General features: G+C 32.8%; 1 protein-coding gene across 2 annotated transcripts in view; it reads right to left on the bottom strand.

Annotated features, from left to right (window-relative positions):
- GC (gamma-glutamyl carboxylase) overlaps positions 1–21241 on the bottom strand; it is a 996199-nt gene that overhangs the window by 729581 nt on the left and 245377 nt on the right. For both annotated transcript variants that reach the window (XM_072545537.1, XM_072545538.1), the window contains one exon: positions 3295–3450. In XM_072545537.1, coding sequence (XP_072401638.1) covers positions 3295–3450 — 156 coding nt within the window. The remainder of the gene's footprint in view (positions 1–3294; positions 3451–21241) is intronic.

Raw genomic sequence — 21241 nt, 5'->3', positions numbered from 1 at the left:
CAAAATATTTGACGAAAATGAACTAAAAGAGATCGCTCACTCCACCCTCAATAGAATATGGGGATGGTTATCCACATTAGGAAATATCACCAGTAGCCTAATTGGCGTATATTTAATATATAGAACAATTATATATGCTTGTGGAATAATACTGAATGGGTTAAGAATATACCAAACAATAGGATGCAGCTACATAATCATAGCAGGGTTATGGACAAACCTCACCAACTGGGTAATACACCGACACCAAAAATCAAAGAACGAAGAACAAAATATACACCTAAATACAAGCAATGAGCAACCAGAATTAGAAGATGAACATTGGACAAAGAGATACAGCAAACACATACCAGACACCAATTTATCAGAAGTATAACGCGGCAAAGTAAAGCAGTACCAACCAGAAAAGACCAAACCAGCGAGAGCAACCCAATGGAGATAGACAGCACTAACAAGATAGTTAACGCGGTACGTGAAAATTGGCAAACGGACATTAAAAGCCAAGACGACGCGAGTGAAGTGCGAAAATCCCCACAGGGATACGTCGATAGTGAACGATCATAAGCAAAACCGCGATTGCCGAGAAACGCGAGTTACATTCGGATAGAACAATTTTAGAATTTTAGAATTTAGAATAAGTGACACATGTAGTCACAAAACACTGTAATAAGTCAAGAATGTTTTCACTTGTAAATTTCAATAAGAATTTAATACAAAAGTAACTCAACTTGTCATACACATAGGTACAATACGGGGGCAGCACGATACATTCGCTGACCACCGCACAATATTCTATAAGAAACAATATAATATAACACAATAATTGGGACTTAATATAAAAGAGTATAGTAGGATATAAGTAATGTAAGATGTAAGTAGAATAGTTATTATGGGTTGAAAAAGGAAAAGGCCTCTCAGGCCATTTCTTTTTTTGCGAAGGGAGTAATGTAATGTAAACAGCCAGGAAATAAAGAAGGAAAAATTAAGAGGTAATTAGCCTAGTAAAGAGTAATAATTATTTAAGTAATTATTATATATTCCAAATTAATAAAGAATAAATTCGACACAGTTTAACGTATACATTCCAAAGTAAAAACAAAACGATTGACCCAGTTTAACACAAGCCTGAATGTTTAAAAAATTACGACACTTAGACCTTGTTGGAAATTAATACAAGGTATAAATTATTAAACAAGTGAGAAGAATTGAGCTGACTAAGAAGTTTTTACATAGCGTAATCCAGTTTAACACATGGAATACGTGACAAAAAAGATCTAAGGTAGGAGTTGGCAATACATAAAAAACAAGCAGAAGTTGGTCAGCAGTCAGTAAGAACTCGGCGCCTGAGGGTGGCCCACGCGAGAGGCGCCGAGTGAGCGCGCTATTTAACTCGACGGGATAGTGTGACGGATAAGTGTCGGCAGCTGGAGATTCGAAGGTTCGCAATCTCAAATCCCGGTAGACTGGAGGCGTATTCCCTAGTTAGAGCCTAGATACGCGGAGGTAACTAAGATCTATATACTAACCCCAGGTATATCTAATGATAAGGTAATTGTCTGACCTTTAATTCCTTGCTTGTCTCTTCTCGTCTCCCTTCGCGCCTGATCGAACATTTTGGTCATAACTGATATTTTGTAGTGTACAGTCTAGTTAATACATTGTAAACTCGAAATTTGTTTTTGTTATTCCTAGCCGTTACAGGTCGAGACTAGAAGAGATACACATTTCGCTTATGCAGTGCTCCGGCTTCTAACGTAAGCCCATAGCCTCTCACTCTTTGCAGGACCTGAGACCGAGAAGTCCTTAATTCCCTTCTTTCCAAAAATTTCCTCACCCTCTTGTAAATCCGCGAGGGCGGAACCAGTCAGTCCAGACTAGTGGAACCAGTAAGCCTTGCCCCGCTCGCAGGGATAAGTATCCCCTAAGAATTGTAGAGGCATTGATAAGGAGATTGAATCAGACGTCTACTACAATGGTGACAGTCTTTATCAGAGTGGAGACAATTCATTAGAGGGGTTTATTCGATTCATTTACAGCTTCAATCCTAATTTATCACGCTTAACCCCCCCAATCTATTAGAATGGTGTCTTCACCCCCAATATATTTATATTTATTATTACAATAGTAATTATTTATTATTACATAGTTGAAAAGATAAAAAGAAACGGGATCAGTGCAAAATAAATTCGCGTTGAACGGAGAATGTTGAAATATATTTGTTTCACTGATGAATGTACTTTTATGCTGAATGGTAATGTAAATAAACAAAACTGTAGGTACTGGAGTGATGCGAACTCTCATCGATTCAGAGAAGATCACACTCAATATCCTGAAAAACTGAATGTATGGGCAGGAATATTAGGCAATGCTATAATTGGCTCCTTGTTTATACCAGGTAATTTAAGTGGCGACATTTATCACGGTATGCTGGAAAACACCATCGAACCTTTAATTGTGCGTGAATTAGTGAACCAAAGGGACGATCAAGGCAACCCAGCTCTAGACGAAGATTTGCTACACTTCCAACAAGATGGAGCACCTCCTCACTATGCAGCTCCATTTAGGCACTGGTGGGGTACTAATTATCCGAATAAATGGATTAGAAGAAGAGGTCCTATTGAGTGGCCACTGAGGTCACCAGACTTACCGCCACCTGACTTTTTTCTATGGGGTTACCTCAAGTCAGTTGTTTGTAAAACTTAACCTGCGTCACTTGGGGAATTGCGAGAAAGAATTACCCAAGAATGTCGCGCTATTACTAGAACAACATTTGCCAATGTTTGTGCAAAATTTATTGTTTACAAAACAACGGAATCCACTTTGAACATTTACTTAATTGACATTTTTAACAAATTTGTAGTTCAACAAAAACCTCATTAAATTTTCCATTTCAACCAAAGTTTCATAATTATTACTTCGCCCTATATAATTATTATTTATACCATTGGATAGCATTCTTTATAGTATTTTCAATCATGTATAACAAGTAGGGGTTTGCAATTTAAACTTTTTTGGTTGTGGTAGGTGAAGCCTAGGGGGTTGGTGGGGGTGAGTTCTCTTTCATGTCATTTTAGATCCCCCTTACTATCCTACAAATAGTTTTAAGCATTTTTCGATATCAGCTTTTGTTCGTGAGATATAGCCCATTGTAAGTTTTAAAATTGACACACTATATATTTCTTTAATATTCTTTATATTTAAGCAACTATGTTAATTTATTGCCGCAGTGCCAAATTTCATAAAATGATATAAACATATAGATGAATAAGCAAATAATATATAAAGGTGAAATACCTAACCACATCAATAAATACAGCAAACTGATGCATCGATATCCGGGATTTTTTAATATCGGAAGCAATGGAAAATGGCAATCATTTGGATCTCCCCATCTCAAATCAATAATTGATCCTCCTCTTTCTTCTGACAAATCAATTAACATCAACAAACCTAAAATATAAAATAATAAACAAGTTGTTTGAATAAGTTTTAATTCTTAACATAAATATAAAATCAAATATCATTTATGTTAATTTAAATTTGGAATGGCTCCAACATGATTCATATTGAAAACTCTTGAAACAATTGATTAAAAATATACTTAAAAAAAGAAGAAATAAAAAAATAAATAACAACTTAATTATCATTTACTCAAATGTAAAAGTTTGTAACTGTTTGGTGTTTGGAAACCATATAATCAAAATACTCGAAGAACGAACTCATATTTAGTAACCGATGCGCGATGATTGCTTGCAAGTTAAACTAAAACATTTATCGGTCAGCTGTGCTCAGTCTTTAATTGTTTATTATGTGTTAAATTTGCTGAACGTATTATTGAATCTAAAACTATTTTTCTTTAACATTGGGGAAAAATATTAAAATATTTTCCGACGTGTTTAATACATATATGATAAAAAATAAAATATAAGTAATAAAATAGAAATAAAAATTTAAAAAATTACTGTACATCCAAAAACACTTAATTATTCTAAATAAATACATGACATTATTCTGACAAAATTCTTTTAAATATCAATTGATAAATTATTAATTTATCAATTGACATTTAAAAGAATTTTGTCAGAATAATGTCATGTATTTATTTAGAATAATTAAGTGTTTTTGGATGTACAGTAATTTTTTTAAATTTTTAAACATAAAAATAGAGATTCTATGTTTGACCAGCAAGCGAGAAAGACGTGCTTTAGGCACTAATTTATCGTGCTCGTTATATAGTAATTATTGAAGTCAATTTAAAAGTAATTAAGTATAAAAGTGAAAGTGATTTGTATACTGAATATTGGAATCGTGAGTAGATAAAATATACTTTTTTCATCTATTTGGATTTAGATATTTAAGTAAATCACTGCAATCAGTTATACGTATTATCCAATTTCCATGAACTGGTATCACAACGAAAGCTGTAAAACAGCATCGGTTTTAGTCGAATTTTAAATCCATTTAAAAGATGTCATCTTCCAGTCAGCTACCACAAAATGCATCATACTCAAAAGCAGTTAGTCAATCACGTAGTATATTAATCCCAAACAGAGATCAAGCTATTCTATTTAACACTCTAGAGAATTGTACAATTAATGACTATCTTGAAGGATTAAGTCAGCATATAGAACCAAAAAATATAATTTTCGCATCCCGTATATCAATCGGTAGAATTTGCATATATCTATCATCTAAAAACCTAGTAGATAAATTCGTAGCAGAAACAAAGAAGATAATAGTAAATGTAAATATACTAGAAGCGAGAAGATTAATAACTCCATCAGTCCGCTTAATTCTGTCCAATGTATGTCCAAGCATACCTTCTAACTTAATAATGGACGAATTAATAAAACTAGGTTTAAATCCTCTCTCAGACATATCATACCTACGGATAGGAGCAACCAATTCTGTCTTCAGTCATATTCTAAGCTTCCGAAGACAAATTTTCGTTTCATCTTTTCCAGACAACTTTGTACTACCTGAATCTTTTATTATCGAGTTGGAACAAACATCATACCGCATATTTATAGCCCAAAACGAAATATGTTTCAAATGCAAATTAACTGGACACCAGGCAGCTAATTGTCTAAATATTTCACCTTCTAACCATCTTCACAATGATAGTACAATGCAAACAGAAATAAGACAAAATTCATCAATAAATTATACTCAACAAGATAATCTACAAAACACTCACACAATCTTAACTACCACTTCCTCCACGCTGACTACGTCTTCTCAAACCACATTATAAACAGTAGCAATCCCAAATTCATCAATAAACCAAACCGAACAGTGCTCACTACAAAATACATCTATACATTTGACCACTTCTTCAGTTAACACTACAGTCGCAACACCCACATCGTCTGAGTCATCCTCTAATACCCAAAAACATCAATCAACCTTACCCGAAACAAGTCAACACTTACCTCCAAATAAAAATACACATATGAATTCTCACGAACCCCAGATAACTTCGAACAAAGCAGGCGGAAAAAGAACCTTAGAAGAAGCAATCACGCCACCCGCCGAAGAAAACTTTGAAAAACCTAAGCTTCAATTAAAGAAAAAAACCAAAACTAATGACAAAAACTTAAGAGATGAGATACCAAATCTCCAAACATTACTAGAACCAGTTAGAGAATATGTAGAAAGGAAAAAGCAGTTAAACTTCGATCAAGTAGTGGATCTATTCGAAAATATACAAGGATCAAAAGACATAATCAGCGTAACAAAATTGTACTCAGAAGACTCTCATACACTTATAAAGTTTCTATCGGAATTACATCCATACTACATCGACAAAAGAATGAAAACCAAAAGCACCAAATTAATACGAAAACTTGGCAAACACATAGGTTTTCTCCCTGCAGTGAAAACTTCAATGTCGGAAGAAGATTCCAACTCATCGGTAAATAATTCCTCTAAAGAATAATTACATTCACTTCTCTTCTTCAATGGAACTTAAATGGGTTTTAAACCCATTTTGAAAAACTAAAACATATTATCTCTGAAACACACCCATCTATTATCTGTCTACAGGAAACAAATTTTAAAAATTCAAACCATGTATATAACTTTCGTAATTATTCATGTTTTTATAATAACAGATTAACCCAAAACATTGCCAGTGGAGGAGTAGCAATTTACGTGGATGAAAAATTCATGAGCACACAGTTACAAGTGACTTCAAATAATATTGAATTAATAACTATTGCAATAAATATACCTCAAAAAATTTATATATGTAATATGTATACCCCACCAAATCAAACTATATCCCAAGAAGATTGAATAGCTATTTTGGAACAAATTCCTTCACCTAGAATTATCCTTGGAGATTTTAACTGCCACAATCCGATGTGGGGTTCCATAAAACTCAAACCGAAAGGACGAATTATAGAAGATATTATAACATCCCAAAATCTGAATCTACTTAACGACGGAAGACCAACCAGATTTAACATACATAATGGCACATCATCGGCAATTGATATTTCTCTGTGTGACCCAGTTCTGTCCACTACAATAACATGGGACGTTCTACCCTACTTATATGGTAGTGACCACTACCCCATTATAATTTCTTTAACGCATCAGAAAATCACAAATATCGAATCGCCTATCTCAAAGTGGAACATTAAAAATGCTGATTGGACTAATTTTACCAAACAAATCGAACAGGACATTAACCAAACCAACTTTACATCATCAAACGACATTGACAAGTTTTTAAGTACATTTTTACAAACCATCACAGCAGCCGCAGAGACGTATGTCTTCTTCTTTCTATGCCGTCCCCATTAACGGAGGTTGGCGACCACATTTTTAAAGGCTTCTCTATCTTTTGCAACGTGGAATAATTCGTCTACAGTCATGTTTGTCCACTCTCGAATATTTCGCAGCCATGACTTCCTCTTTCTACCTATTCCCTTTTTGCCATCGACTCTACCCTGCATGATGACCTGCAGAAGACTATATTTATTATTTCTTAGTATGTGTCCAAGGTATGCAGTCTTGCGTACTTTTATCGTTCTCAACAATTTTTTGTCTCGACCCATTCTTCTCAGCACTTCCTCATTGGTGACCCTGGCAGTCCATGGGATTCTCAACATTCTCCGGTATATCCAAAGTTCAAAGGCTTCAATCTTTTTAACTATTTCATTCAACAAACCTCAGTCTCAGCGCAATATTCAGATTTTTGTCACAGAACAATTGTTTGAATTTTAAGAACGCTGCCCTTGCCATTTCTATTCGTACCCGGATCTCTTGGTCTGGATCTAATTCTGTGTTGATGTAAGCTCCCAGATATTTATATTTTGTCACTCTCTCTATTTGCTGTCCACCAAGAGTTAGTTGTTCATTATTTATTGGACTCCTTGATACTATCATAAATTTGGTCTTATCTGTGTTGATGTCAAGTCCCATTTGAATGCATTCACTATTTATTGCATCTGGTAAAGTTTGTGGATCTTCTATACTCTTAGCCATAATTACCGTGTCATCTGCAAATCTCATGGTGTTTATGATTTCTCCACCAATTCTTATTTCCTCTTTTCTTTCCCATAAGGCTTTTCTGAATATGACCTGTGAGTACACGTTGAAAAGCGTCGGAGACAAGACGCATCCTTGCCAGAGACGTATGTAAGAAAAACAAAAATTTTAAAGAAATATAAACCTCTTCCGTGGTGGACACCTGAATGTAGCCAAGCTACAAGAGCGTATAAGAAAGCTTTCAATTGAATAAAACATCATAAAACAGACGAAAATATAACGGACTACAAAAAACGAAGAGCTGAGGCAAGATACATTCTAAAAAAGAATAGAAAAGAATCCTGGAGAAAATTCATCTCATCTCTAAATACCTCTTCAAGCATAAGTACAGTTTGGAGAAACTTAAGGAAAATCTCTGGAAAAAGCCAACCATATAAGATTCCTTTTCTAGCAAAAAATAACAAAATAATTATTGATAGAAAAGAAATAGTAGATATGTTAGCAGACCAATACGAATTAAATTCCAGTGATGAAAATTACACTGATAATTTTAAAATACATAAAAACAACGTAGAAAAAAACATTTTGGAATTCGACGGACATGAGATTCACAACCTTAACGTTCCTTTTTCCTTCATAGAACTTGCTGAAGCCTTAAACTCTTCTAAAGATTCAAGCCCAGGACCAGACGGTATCCCCTTAGCATTTCTACTACATCTACCAGACAATGGGAAAAATTTATTACTAGACCTTTTTAATTTTATCTGGAGTAACCAGGTTTTCCCATCAACTTGGTCCGAAGCAATAATACTACCACTTCTTAAACCTGAGAAATCACGAACATCACCTGAGTCATATCGACCAATATCTTTAACCAATATTATATGTAAGAGAAAATGGTAGAGAAAATGGTAAATAAAAGGCTGAGATGGTATTTAGAACAACAAAAACTCCTTATTCCACAACAAAGCGGATTTAGGCAAAATAGATCCACTATAGATAACCTAATAGACTTAGAGTCAGGATTACATGAAGTATTTGTAAATAAGCAAGATTGTATCGCAGTTTTTTTCGATATTAATAAAGCTTATGATCTTGTCTGGCGATACAATATTATATCAAAATTGCATACTTGGAATATCAGAGGTAATATGTTAAAATTTATTTCCAATTTTCTTCAATCTCGCAGCTTCATGGTTCGATTAGAAAACGTTAACTCAGATAAAAAAGTTCAAGAGAACGGTGTACCACAAGGATCAGTTATAAGCTCAACCCTTTTTCTAATAGCCATAAACGACATACTTCAACAATGCTCACCCATTGTTAAAGGAAGATTATACGCTGATGATTTAGTTTTATTTGCTAAAGGAAAAAACTCTACATCTATTCAAAAACATTTACAACAAACAATCAATCAGTTAGAATCATGGTTTAGGACTATTGGATTACAATTTTCACCGACAAAAACTGAATGTATTTTATTCACACGAAAACGTAACACTCTAACTCCACATCTGAAGCTATATAATTAAACCCTCAATTTCACAAATAATATCAGATTTTTAGGTATGGTTTTCGATCAAAAACTCTCCTGGAAAAAACATACAGAAGAACTTAAAAAATCATGCCAAGCAGGATTAAATTTTATGAAAACTATTTCCAGCAAAAACTGGGGAGCAGATCAAAATACACTATTACATGTATATAAATCTTTAGTTAGATCAAAACTTGACTACGGTGCGATAGTTTATTCATCAAGCAAAGTATCAGTGTTGAAAACATTAGAAACTGTTCAAAACACAGCTCTACGAATAGCTACAGGTGCGTTTCGAACGACACCAGTTGAAAGTTTACAATGCTTAACAGGAGAACCACCCCTAAGTTTACGATGCAAATACCTTTCTCTCTCATATGCTTCTAAAATAGCTAGTAATCAAGAACACCCTACTTATACCAATACGTTCACAGATCAATTTCAAGACACTTTCTCTACAACAAGACTAGATCCACCATTTTACGAAAGGGTTAGAAGAAACCTTCATGACCTACATCTCGAATTTCCTGAAATTCTCCCAATAAATTTCCTAACTTCTCCACCTTGGTTAATACTTGTTGGTGCAGCCATTCTCACACCCAATATATCCTTAAAATTTAAATTCAATCCCATTACTTCGTCATAAACTGCGGAGTTGTTTGCAATATTACAAGCACTTATCCACATAAAAGAGTCGAAACAGTCCCCGGCTCTCATAATAACCGATTCACTAAGCTCACTTCACACTATTAAACGTTTATATACCAATAATCCAATTGCCTCACATATCAAATCAGAAATAGAGATTCTAAATAATAATAAGATCACTGTTGACTTCATGTTTGTTCCATCACATTCAGGTATACAAGGAAATGAAGAAGCAGATGAACTAGCATCGCTTAGCAACCTTAGGTACCTAAAGTCAAAATTAAAATTTAACTGATTATAAATATAAATTTTTGGAAGTGCATCTCATGATCTTTCTAGTTCTCTACATATCAATGTTAATGTTTTTTACTTAAGTTTTTTACAATAATTATTTATATACATGTATGATTATCACATGTTCTTTTGCTGTGCTAAGTCTGTTAATTTGTAAACTATACCTAGTTTCAATTAATTGTTTATACGACTTTATCTCTAAATGTCCAGTATCGTAAGCTTTTTCACACATTTAATATCATTGACTGCTACATGTCTTTGTAAGGTAACACACATGTTTTAACTTCTCTATGGATGTTTGGTTTTTCATATTGTTCTTTTTAGATGAACTGATGATGCTTTCTGAGCAGAAAACGTCTTCAATAAATAGATGAAGTAGCCACCTTCTTTGTCTTTTATTTCTCCACTTTGACCGAAAAACCCACCACTCTTCGAGTGTTCCTTAGTTTATATTGGATTGACGGTCGTACTCCTTTTCTCGATATATATATATATATATATATATATATATATATATATATATATATATATATATATATATATTGATACAATATATTATGTACTATACCTCTCACGTCGTTTGATTTAATGTGTCATAGGCTAGTATTAGGAGTTGTTTATTTTGTAATCAGTCAGAGGCCCTTTTCAGGTCAATAAAGCGAATTTACCTTATATTTACCCTATATATATATATATATATATATATATATATATATATATATATATATATATATATACATCCCGCTATCCTTTAGAACTCTTTTCACGTTGCAGTAATTTAGCATCACCAAGAATTGCTATCATTTTCTATTTATAAATTGTGTATGTTCGTTTAGGGCACCTTTGTAGGCTTGGCACTGTTGTCGGTTTTTTAATATTCCGATTTTTTTTATATATTTAATTTTTACATCAAACCTACGTTTTAACGTCGAGCGGTAAAATCACTGTATTTGGCATCATTTTAGAGCCAGTAGATGTTGCCGGTATTAATCCTTAAAATAATATTTTAGATACCTAAATATCGATCGGTCGTTTGGGTCAAGTTCGAATAACGACATTGAAACTACCTGCTCACAAGTTGCAGTCTCAACAGGTTTTTTTCTTCGTTTAGATGTTATATTTATTTAACCTAGATATTTTTGCCCAGAGAATAGTGTAGGGGAATATTTTACATAAATTTTAATTTACAACCTGTTTAGTCGAAGCTATCGATGAATAGTTTGAGATAAATATTATGGTTTTATGGGATTAAGGCCTTTATTATTGGTTGTGATTGTGATAATGTTTGAAATTTTGATTTCCATTCCGGAAATCGTTCTCAAACAACGTTTTTCTGTACAAAATGTGTATACACATGTTTACATAATTAGTACAATAAACAAAGCTATTGTAAAATAATAGTGGAAATCAAAACGTTAAATATTAGTTAATTAAAAATGTAATTTTCATATCAATAACGACCAATAATTGTGGCTTAATCACATAAAAAAATTATATTTGACTTTGACCATGCCATAAGAAAGTAGTTCACGGAACCTCGCTAAATAATTTAAAAAAATCTTATACAGAAATTTAAATTCTAAATAGTATGAGGGGTAGCTGACGAAAAATTCGTAAAGACGTACAGTTGATTTTGCTTTGTTTTTTTAAACAATCTTAAAAGGCAGAAAAAAATAATTTTTTGCTTATAAAACGTTTTGTATACATTCTAAAGAAAAATAATTCAAATAATAGTTGTAGACCATAAAAAGTTTTTTATGTAGAGAAATACCAAATTTAAATACATAAATAATTGATATAATTCCAAAAAACCGTAAACTCTATGATATTATGTTTGTAGTAATTTATAAATAATGTTAATAACTTTGTTTTTGGCCTAACGACAGGCAATTATGGCAATTGATGAGTTATTAAAGTGTGCTAAATATCAAGCAGATCAAAAAATATTTTACAATTTATTCAATTTGTTTATGACAGAAAGCGATTATTTAAACAACTGTACTTGTCCAAACAGTATGACTCTACAAGTATTTTGTAACTTGCAATCGATTCTTTTCGCTTTTAGTTTTAGGGTATATTAAAAAAACTTTAACATATTATTAAATTTTTTATTAAAAACCAGTTTGAATAGGGGACTTTTTAGTTTTTAGACCACTTCACGTTTTTTCAGTTTCTTTGACAAGTGAGGATTATCTATTCGCTTATTTCTTAATATGGGCTATGAGCAATTATCTAGTCAAGTCAACACTATTATAGAAGTTACCCATACTTTTTAGTAGTCATTCAGACGGTTCATCTTAATTGTCCCCATATGGAACATAAGTCCGAGAAAAGTCTTAAATTCTGTTTGTGTTGTTTCTTTCCAAAACGCAATCCTCTATTTTTCTGAACGACTTTGTGCAAATATTTCGTCAGAGTCAATCAGAGTCACTTCCACCATTCATTTAATCTACATCGTCCTCGCCAGATGCTTCTAACAATGATTGTAATTCAGCAGTGGTCAATCTACGTTTATATTCACATTTAGCTTTTTTAGATGTCGAAGGCATATTATTTACATCCATCTTTTTATAAATACTATAACTCACTTTTACGGAGGTAATTAACAATTAAAATGTTCTACTAAAACTATCAACTTACGACTTCCAATACTATAAGGCCACTTGAGGTATAATACGTTTTTACTCAATAATAGTTCCTGTATAAGTAAAATTGTTTTTTAATGTGCATCATTGAAGCACACTAGACATATTCCAGTTTTGCCATCACATTCTTCAGAGTATGTTTTAACTTTTTTAACTTTTCTATCGTCCTTTCTACTAGTCATGCTTCTTCTTAAAATTTTGTTACATCTTGTACACTTTCTTCTCTTTGTATTATCTACATCGCTTTGCCTGAGATGGTATTTTTGGGTGTAACTGTTCGTGAGGGTTACAACATTTCTTTATTTGCAAATGCCTTCGCGAACTCCAGTCTGAACTCAAGGATAGGTTGTCGCTTTTTTACGTTTTCTATTATTTAGCAACTAAGCATTTACTACTGCGGTATTAAATGCGGTATTAAATATTAATTTCACTGCCACTTTCCGGTACCACTTCAGAATTTTGCGTATTGGGCTTTGGTAAGAAGCCACTTAATCACTAAAATCAACACTCTTTTTCACTAAGTTATAATCGAGAATAGTTTGTGGTTTTAGTACTTGTGTATAATTTTTCTTTTCATCTGATTAAACCAAAATATAACTATTATGTTTAAATGTTGTAAGGATTAAAACTGGTCTTTTTTCGACCCATTTTATTACTTGTAAAATCAATAATGGGGTTAAGTTTCATCGTGAGTAACTGGTTGCAATTTTTTTAATCGAGATTTTGGTTTTACATGTTTTTATAGTAAAACATCTGCACATGAATAATTCGTTTCTTGAACAATGATTTCAATTCATCGACCAATAGTCTAAAATAAGGTTTTATTACGTCGTCCGAAATATTATAAACTGGTTCTTTTTCACAAATATATTGGAAATATGGTTTACATTCTATATTTAGAAAAATCTTTTACTGCAACTCTTGTTCCCATAAGACCGTATGTTATAAATAAATATATTCCTATAAGAATTATCTTGAAAGATGAAAAAAATACAATAAAAAAGTGCAATATTAAGTGTTATTTAAAAAATAATAAGTCATTCACGGGCGTACAGTTAAAAACAAAAGTTTTCAGTGTTCTATTGCTTGATTATTATTATCTGGTATTCTGAAAATGTTGACATTTTTTCCTGGTCTGATCTCCCTCAACTAACGTCATCTTTCTTAATTGGTGGGTTGTATTGATCAGGTCTCTTTAAGTGTTTTGTTGCTATCCATAGTGAATGATCTTCTTTAGACAATGTACTAATGTAGTGTTCAAATGTGGCATTGCGTACATCATGTAGCGCTCATCTTAATTGTCTGATTATCTACCTCTTGCTCTTTATTTTTCGACTATTAGTTGTATAATATAATTCGGAGTGTTATTTGTCTTTTCTTGATTTGGAATTGTTAATCGTGTAGCTCCATATGAAATAGTAGGAGATGAAAACGGCAGCATATACATCCATAAAAAAAAGGAAACGCGATAAAGATATCTGAAACAACTGTTTTATGTTATAAGAGATGAAATAGTCCGAAATTACCAAAACAGGTGAACAGGGCACTATAAAGAGGAAGTAAAATTAGCTATGAAACAGTTTGAATGAGAAAAAGAAGTAAGCTTAGACCAAATACCAGCAGGAATTATTCAACTGAAGAAAAAAATTAAATCGATAACAATATTCACTCCATTTACAGAAAAGGCGGTGACCCGCAATTATTTTAAGAACTTCTTTAATAGCCTCCAGTCAACAATTTCCTAACCATGTTTAAAAAACGTACGGAATGCACTGTATATACTAACCCAAGTCGTCAACATACTTGTTGTTGCAGTTATGTATTACGATCAACTTAAAGGTTATGCACGACTCCCCTTGTATAGGTACACAGGCAAGCACATGCGGGAGAAAAAAGATTTGTCATACCGTTACATTATGTCAAATTTTAACGTTGAATATTTTATGGTCCCCTTTGGGTTATAAAACGAATGATCGACTTTTTCTCGCACAGATCCCTGCTATGTAACTTTACAAAGCGAGTTTGCTGGGTATTAAAGAACCGTCTATGGCATTATATAATTTTACGCTAATATTTCACGTTCTGCGACGCATTCCACGTTTGACACATTGTCTTTTTTAGTTTTCTGTCATTCTATTTGTTAAATCCTATCTCATTCTCGTCACAGCATCAAGGAGCAGTAAATGTGTATACTGAACGGGAGGCATATGTCTAACAGTGAACGTTGGAGATTTTTCGAGTTTATCATATCTTCTTCTTTGAGTGCCTCTGCTATCGGAGATTGGATATCATAAGGCGATTCTAATTTTATTTACTGCTGTTTTGAATAATTCGTTAGTGGTACAGCCAAACCACTCTCTTAAATTTCTCATCCAGGACATTCTTCTACGGCCTGGATTTCTGCGTCCTTGGATTTTTCCATGCATTATATTTTGTAGGAATGTGTACTTTTGTCCTCTCATCAGGTGGCCAAACTATTCAAGTTTTCTCTTTTTTATATTCAGTATAACTTCTGGATCGTTATTTATTCTGCGTATTACCTCTTCTTTTGTAATTTTATCCACCCAACTTATTTTTAGTATACAGCGGTAGCACCACATCTCAAAGCTTTCAAGATTTTTAACATTCTTCTGTTTAAGAGTTAATGCCTCAACAACCGTAAAGCAAAGTACTGAATACATACTAAGTAGTTAACTAAAAGTGGACGTATGCAAAGAGATGTATGACGTAATCGTATGGTATTCGCTAATAATCCTGTCACGTAATATGCCACACACTTCTGTGCGTTAATTCGTTTACGCAACTAAGCCTCTTTTGACATAACATATATAGGAGCAAAGATATATACCTATAGTCCTTTTAGTGTTGATGAATTTGATTTGTACGTCGTAGTATTCTATTAGTTAAATGGTACCATTTGAGGTACTTTACGTCACGATTGGACTAATAGGATCGAAGATACATAACTAAGGCCCTTTTGCCAAGCTACTCTATTTAATTTTTATATCTCATTGTATTATATTAGTTAAATTCTATCATTTAAGGTACGAAACGTCATGATTGGACTAATAGGACCGCAAATACATAACTAAGGCCCTTTTGACAAGCTGATGTATTTTATTTTTCTATCTTATTGTATTCGATTGGTTAAATCCTATCATTTGAGGTACTGTACGTCACGATTGGGCCACTAAAAACAAAGATACGTAACTAAGGCCCTTTTGACGTGATGCTGTATTTGATTTCTATGTCATTGTATTCTATTGCTTAAGTGCTATCATTTGAGGTATCTTACATCACGATTGGACTAATAGGACCGAAGATACATAACTAAGGCCATTTTGACATGCTACTCTATTAAATTTTTATACCTCATTGTATTTTATTTGTCAAATCCTTTCATTTGAGGTACTGCACGTCATGATTGGACTAATAGAACTAAAGATACACAACTAAGGCCCTTTTGACATTGTTCTGCATTTTATTTTTCTATCCCATTGTATTACTTATGTTAAATCCTATCATTAGAGGTACTATACGTCACGATTGGACTAATAGGACCGAAGATACGTGACTACGGCCCTTTGGACATGTTGCTGTATTTAATTTTTTTATTTCATTGTTTTCAATTGGTTAAATCCTGTCATTTGAGATACTGTACGTCACGATTGGACTTATAGAAACGAAGATATATAATTAAGGCCTTTTTGACATGCTGCTATATTTGATTTTTCTGTCTTATTGTATTTTATTGGTTAAATCCTATCATTTGAGGTGCTGTACGTCGCGACTGGACGAATTGGAGCGAAGATACAATAGGTAGTTGCAATATATCATAACCCGTTACTTTTAACCAAACATGATGCCAGAATGATTTGTAGATGAAAAATATATATATATATATATATATATATATATATATATATATATATATATATATATATTCTTAAATTTACTATTTCGTCGTGGGTAATATTATATTCAACAACGATGCCAAATTTCTGATGCTAAAATGATTGATAATGAAAGTGGGATATACATTTTCATGTATATACTGGCAGCGAGTAAACGGTAAAACCCTGAACTAAATATATATAATATTTTCACTGTACCATCATTTTAGACTCAAACATTTTCTGGAATAAACTTATATAACTCAGTAAGGGATAAAAAGAGAAAGCGGATATTTTAAAATACCAACACGGTATCAAGACTCTAATCAATGAGATGGTTAAAATTGGGTAAGTATGAGATGGTAACAAGTACGGGAAAACAGTTATTAAGGTCTTGTAAAGTAGCGTCGATATACAGATGCTACTTTGCAAGACGATGCTAAATTGATGGTAAAAGCATAATGTATCGATGCGAAAATGATAGTAGGATGTATATATATATATATATATATATATATATATATATATATATATATATATATATATATATATATATATATATATATATATATATGTATATATATATATATATATATATATATATATATATATATATGTATATATATATATATATACATATAAAGCAATATACCTTACCTTATATATATAAAGCAAATATGTTTAATATCATTCATAGTATCGTATGGTATGTCGTATGTCGCTATACGTTCAATAATAACGAAGACGATGTGTAGTGCGCTTTTGGTAGTCTTTTTGTTTTTTCTGTCTAAATATATTCGTTATATCCTCCCATTTTATTGGCTATGTCGGATGTTAGGATTCGATCAGCGTTTACTTTCTATTCAGCCTGAGGCCTTCTGTAAGTCAATAAATCAAAATTTGTCTTATGGTAAATCTATTTTTATCCATAGTGCCCTATGATATCTCCTATATCACTATACATTTATTAATAATGAAGATACTGTATAGTGTCCTTTTAGTAGTTGCCTTGTTTGTTTTTTTGTCATGTTAAGATTCGATTAGTTATTTATTTTGTATATAGCCAGAGGCCTGCTTTAACTCAATAAATCAAAATTTGTCTTATAGTAAATATATTTTTATCTATGATGTTCTATGATATCTCGTATGTTGCTATACGTTCATTATTAATAAAGATACTGTGTAGTGCCCTTTTGGTAGTCGCCTTGTTGGTTTTTTGTATCTGAATATATTCGTTATATCCTCATCTTTCATTTGCAATGTCGCATGTTGGGATTCGATCAGTTGTTTATTTTGTACTCATCCAGAGCCCTTCTTTAGGTCAATAAATCAAAATATGTCTTTTAGTTAAACTATTTTTATGCATAGTGTCCTATGACATCTCGTATGTAACTATACGTTCATTAATAATGAAGACACTGTTTAGTGCCCTTTTGGTAGCCGCTTTGTTTGTTTTTTCTATTTTAATATATTTGTGATATCCTTCCCTTTCATTTAACGTATCACACGCTCCAATCAGATCGAACACAAAAGAGATATGATGTAATGTTCTCTTAGCAATTCCGCAATGTGTGTTTTTTTTCTGTTTCAACATATCGCTACCGCGTCTGCCGACGAACTATTCTACTCCCACCAAAAAACGCTCAAAAAATTATTTAATTCTACATAATTCTGTTTAACTTGGTTTAATTTTATTTAATTCTATGTACCTTTATTTAATTTTATTTAGTCTTGTTTGTTTTTATTTAATTTTATTTTGGTAAAGCGTTGACGTTTGGTAAACGTCATTTTATTTTTATAGTAAGTGTATGTTTATCTTACCCAGTGGCATTCAAAAAATATAAATTATACGTCATTGATCTTACCTTACAATTACAGTAACCTATATTTTTAACAATTTTCGACAAAATTAATTAATTCAGATTTCTTTGTTTAGATGGAGTTAGGATTTTTTATCTAAACTAACGTAAAGCTTTAAATTTTTTTGTATTAAATTCTAGTTTAAAAATATTATTAAACTTATTTATTAATTTTAATAATATATAATTAATACAGTATTATTAATTATACGTATCGTTTCAAGAACAAAATATGATTGAAATATAGTAGTTCATATTTCTTTCCTAGATGGCGCCGTTAGTTTACTGGACAAACGGTGTGACCTATCATCACAGCCTTTTATATGGATAGAAGATAGTGAAATTTGGGGGGAGGAAATAAACGGGAGTAGGCTTGCTAACTAGTCATAACAGATGACGCAATAGTGATAGATGACGTAAGAGAGCAACTGTGACCGATATTTAAATGATGCCTTCTGGCAAGTGATATTTCGTTTGAAATGTATTAAACATCACACAAATTTTGTTTGGGTTTAAGATGATTTTAATAAATTAAATAAATACTAAAATTAAAATTTCGCATTTAATTAATAAACACTCTAACGTTCGCCCCTGGTTATTTATCAAAAAAGTTGACGTTTCTCAACTCTCTAGTTTTTTACTTTGATAAGTTTTTACAAAAATATTTGTACCTTACATATTTTTTCGAAACAACGTTTCAACAAGATGGTGCTCCTGAAAACCATTATGGTGCAGTAAGACGTTAACTAGTTAAGGAATATCGTGGTAGACGGATTCGACGACGAGGTTCGGTAGAATGGTCAGCTCGGTCACCGGACCTCAAACCATTATACTTTGCTCTGTTGGGGTACTTGAAATCTAAGGTTTACACTACACCATCCGAGAGTATTGTTACGAACATGCTTTCGGCATGGCCCAAATAACGGTTGCAACTCTAAAAAGGCATTACGAACATTCGCAACATATGTTCTCGAACATATTAACTTTGGTATATATATGTAACGATGTTATGAGTTTAGTTTAGTTGATAAGAGAGTACCGAACTGTAAACTTATAAATAAATATATTTATATAAATTCGAACCGCTCGTTTTATTTAATCTCGCTACAGTTGGTGTCCGATGTGAGATTTGAAAATAAATTCAGCAGTGATTTTTGAAAAAGACTTTTGAACTTTTGAAAAGTATTGTTCGTCGAAAACATCCGCGTAGTTCGGTAGTGCCCTTTGTACGAAAGAACATTTAAAAAAGTACGTGTGTGCCTGTACAAAGATGCTGCTATTACAACTCTCAATAAAACAGTTGCGTGAGCAACTAGAAAAACGCGATGAAGATTGCAGCGGGTCCAAGAAGATCCTCCAAGAACGACTGAAGAATGTTCTTAACAAGAATGGAGATGACCCTGAGATATTCCAGTTTCAATCAGCAGAAGAAACAGTTTTAATAAAAATAAATGAGAAATTTGAAAATGTCTCGCAAATGATAGAAGAATCTTCTAAGAAAAATAATGATAAATTCGAGTGGAATGTTTCCAAAAGATTTGATGAAACGTCTCAAATGATCGAAGAAAGTTCTCAAATTATTAAAGAAACAGAGACAAAACGACGAGAAATTCGAAAATATGTCTAGAAGATTCGACGAAGTATGTAATCAAAACAATAAGAAATTTGAAAAAGTCTCAAGAACATTCGATAAGATACAGAAAAATGTAAACGACAAGATAGAAGACGTAAAAGAGAAGATCAAACAATTAGAGATCATGATAACTAACACAAAAGTGCTACCACCAGTTAATACAGTAGCCTTAGATCCGGTAGTGAAAGAAGAGTTACCGAGAGACGAAACGACACATCATATAAGATTCAAATTGCCACCATTTGATGGAAAGTCCTCTTGGTCCATATACCTTAGACAGTTTGAAGCTATTGCGGCAGCCAATCATTGGACAGAACAAGAAAAGGCTGTTTCCTTGACTGCTGCTTTACGAGGTGATGCTGCGGATATCCTAAGATCGATTCCTAAGGGTCAAGAAAAATGTTACCAGACCTTGTTCACTCGACTAGACAAACGTTACGGAGATACCCATCTAGGTCTAAGGTCTAAGTCTACAAGGCGCAACTAAGAAGTATAATTCAACGAGCAAGTGAAAATTTGCAAGAGTTTGAAGCAGATGTTGGTCGTATAGTGCGATTAGCTTATCTAAAGGCACCAGACAACATGTTGAAATAAATTGATGTAGATACCTTCGTCAATGGGTTGAGAGAAAGTGAACTACAGAAAGCTTTACGACTAGCAAGACCGAAAGTTTTAGATGAAGATGAAGCGAAGATTATGTCGACCGCCTGAAGTTAAGAATAACATTCATGAACTTTCCCCACAACACATCCAGTTAGCCAGTGACAGAATAAAATATCAATACGATTCTCGATGCAAGAATGAAAGCTATGAAGTAGGTGATCTTGTTTGGCTTTCTAATCCACAACGTCGTCGTGGCTTGTCTCCTAAACTGCAAAGACAATGGGAGGGTCCCTATGAAATTAAAAAGAGAATAAATGACGTAATATACCGAATTAAAAAGTTGCCGAAAGGTAAACCAAAAGTAGTTCACATAAATCGTCTTGCACCATATGCTGGCTCAAATGAAACAGAAAAAGCACGAACCCTTCAACATGAGATCAAAAATGACCGGCGACCAAGCTTTAATGAATTTATGTCAAATTACGCAGACAGAAAGAGTGCTAGATTCGGCGTGACGACAGAAGTTCAGCAGGATCTTTTTAGTGTTCCGCATAACGTCTCTCTAGCCCACTGTGTTGCCCAAGATCTTGAGATGACTAAAGGAATCTCATCTGTATTCTATATAAAGTTCTATC

The sequence above is a fragment of the Diabrotica undecimpunctata genome, chromosome 1 (genome assembly GCF_040954645.1).
Source record: "Diabrotica undecimpunctata isolate CICGRU chromosome 1, icDiaUnde3, whole genome shotgun sequence".
Taxonomy (NCBI): domain Eukaryota; kingdom Metazoa; phylum Arthropoda; class Insecta; order Coleoptera; family Chrysomelidae; genus Diabrotica; species Diabrotica undecimpunctata.
This window is presented reverse-complemented; position numbering and strand designations above follow the sequence as displayed.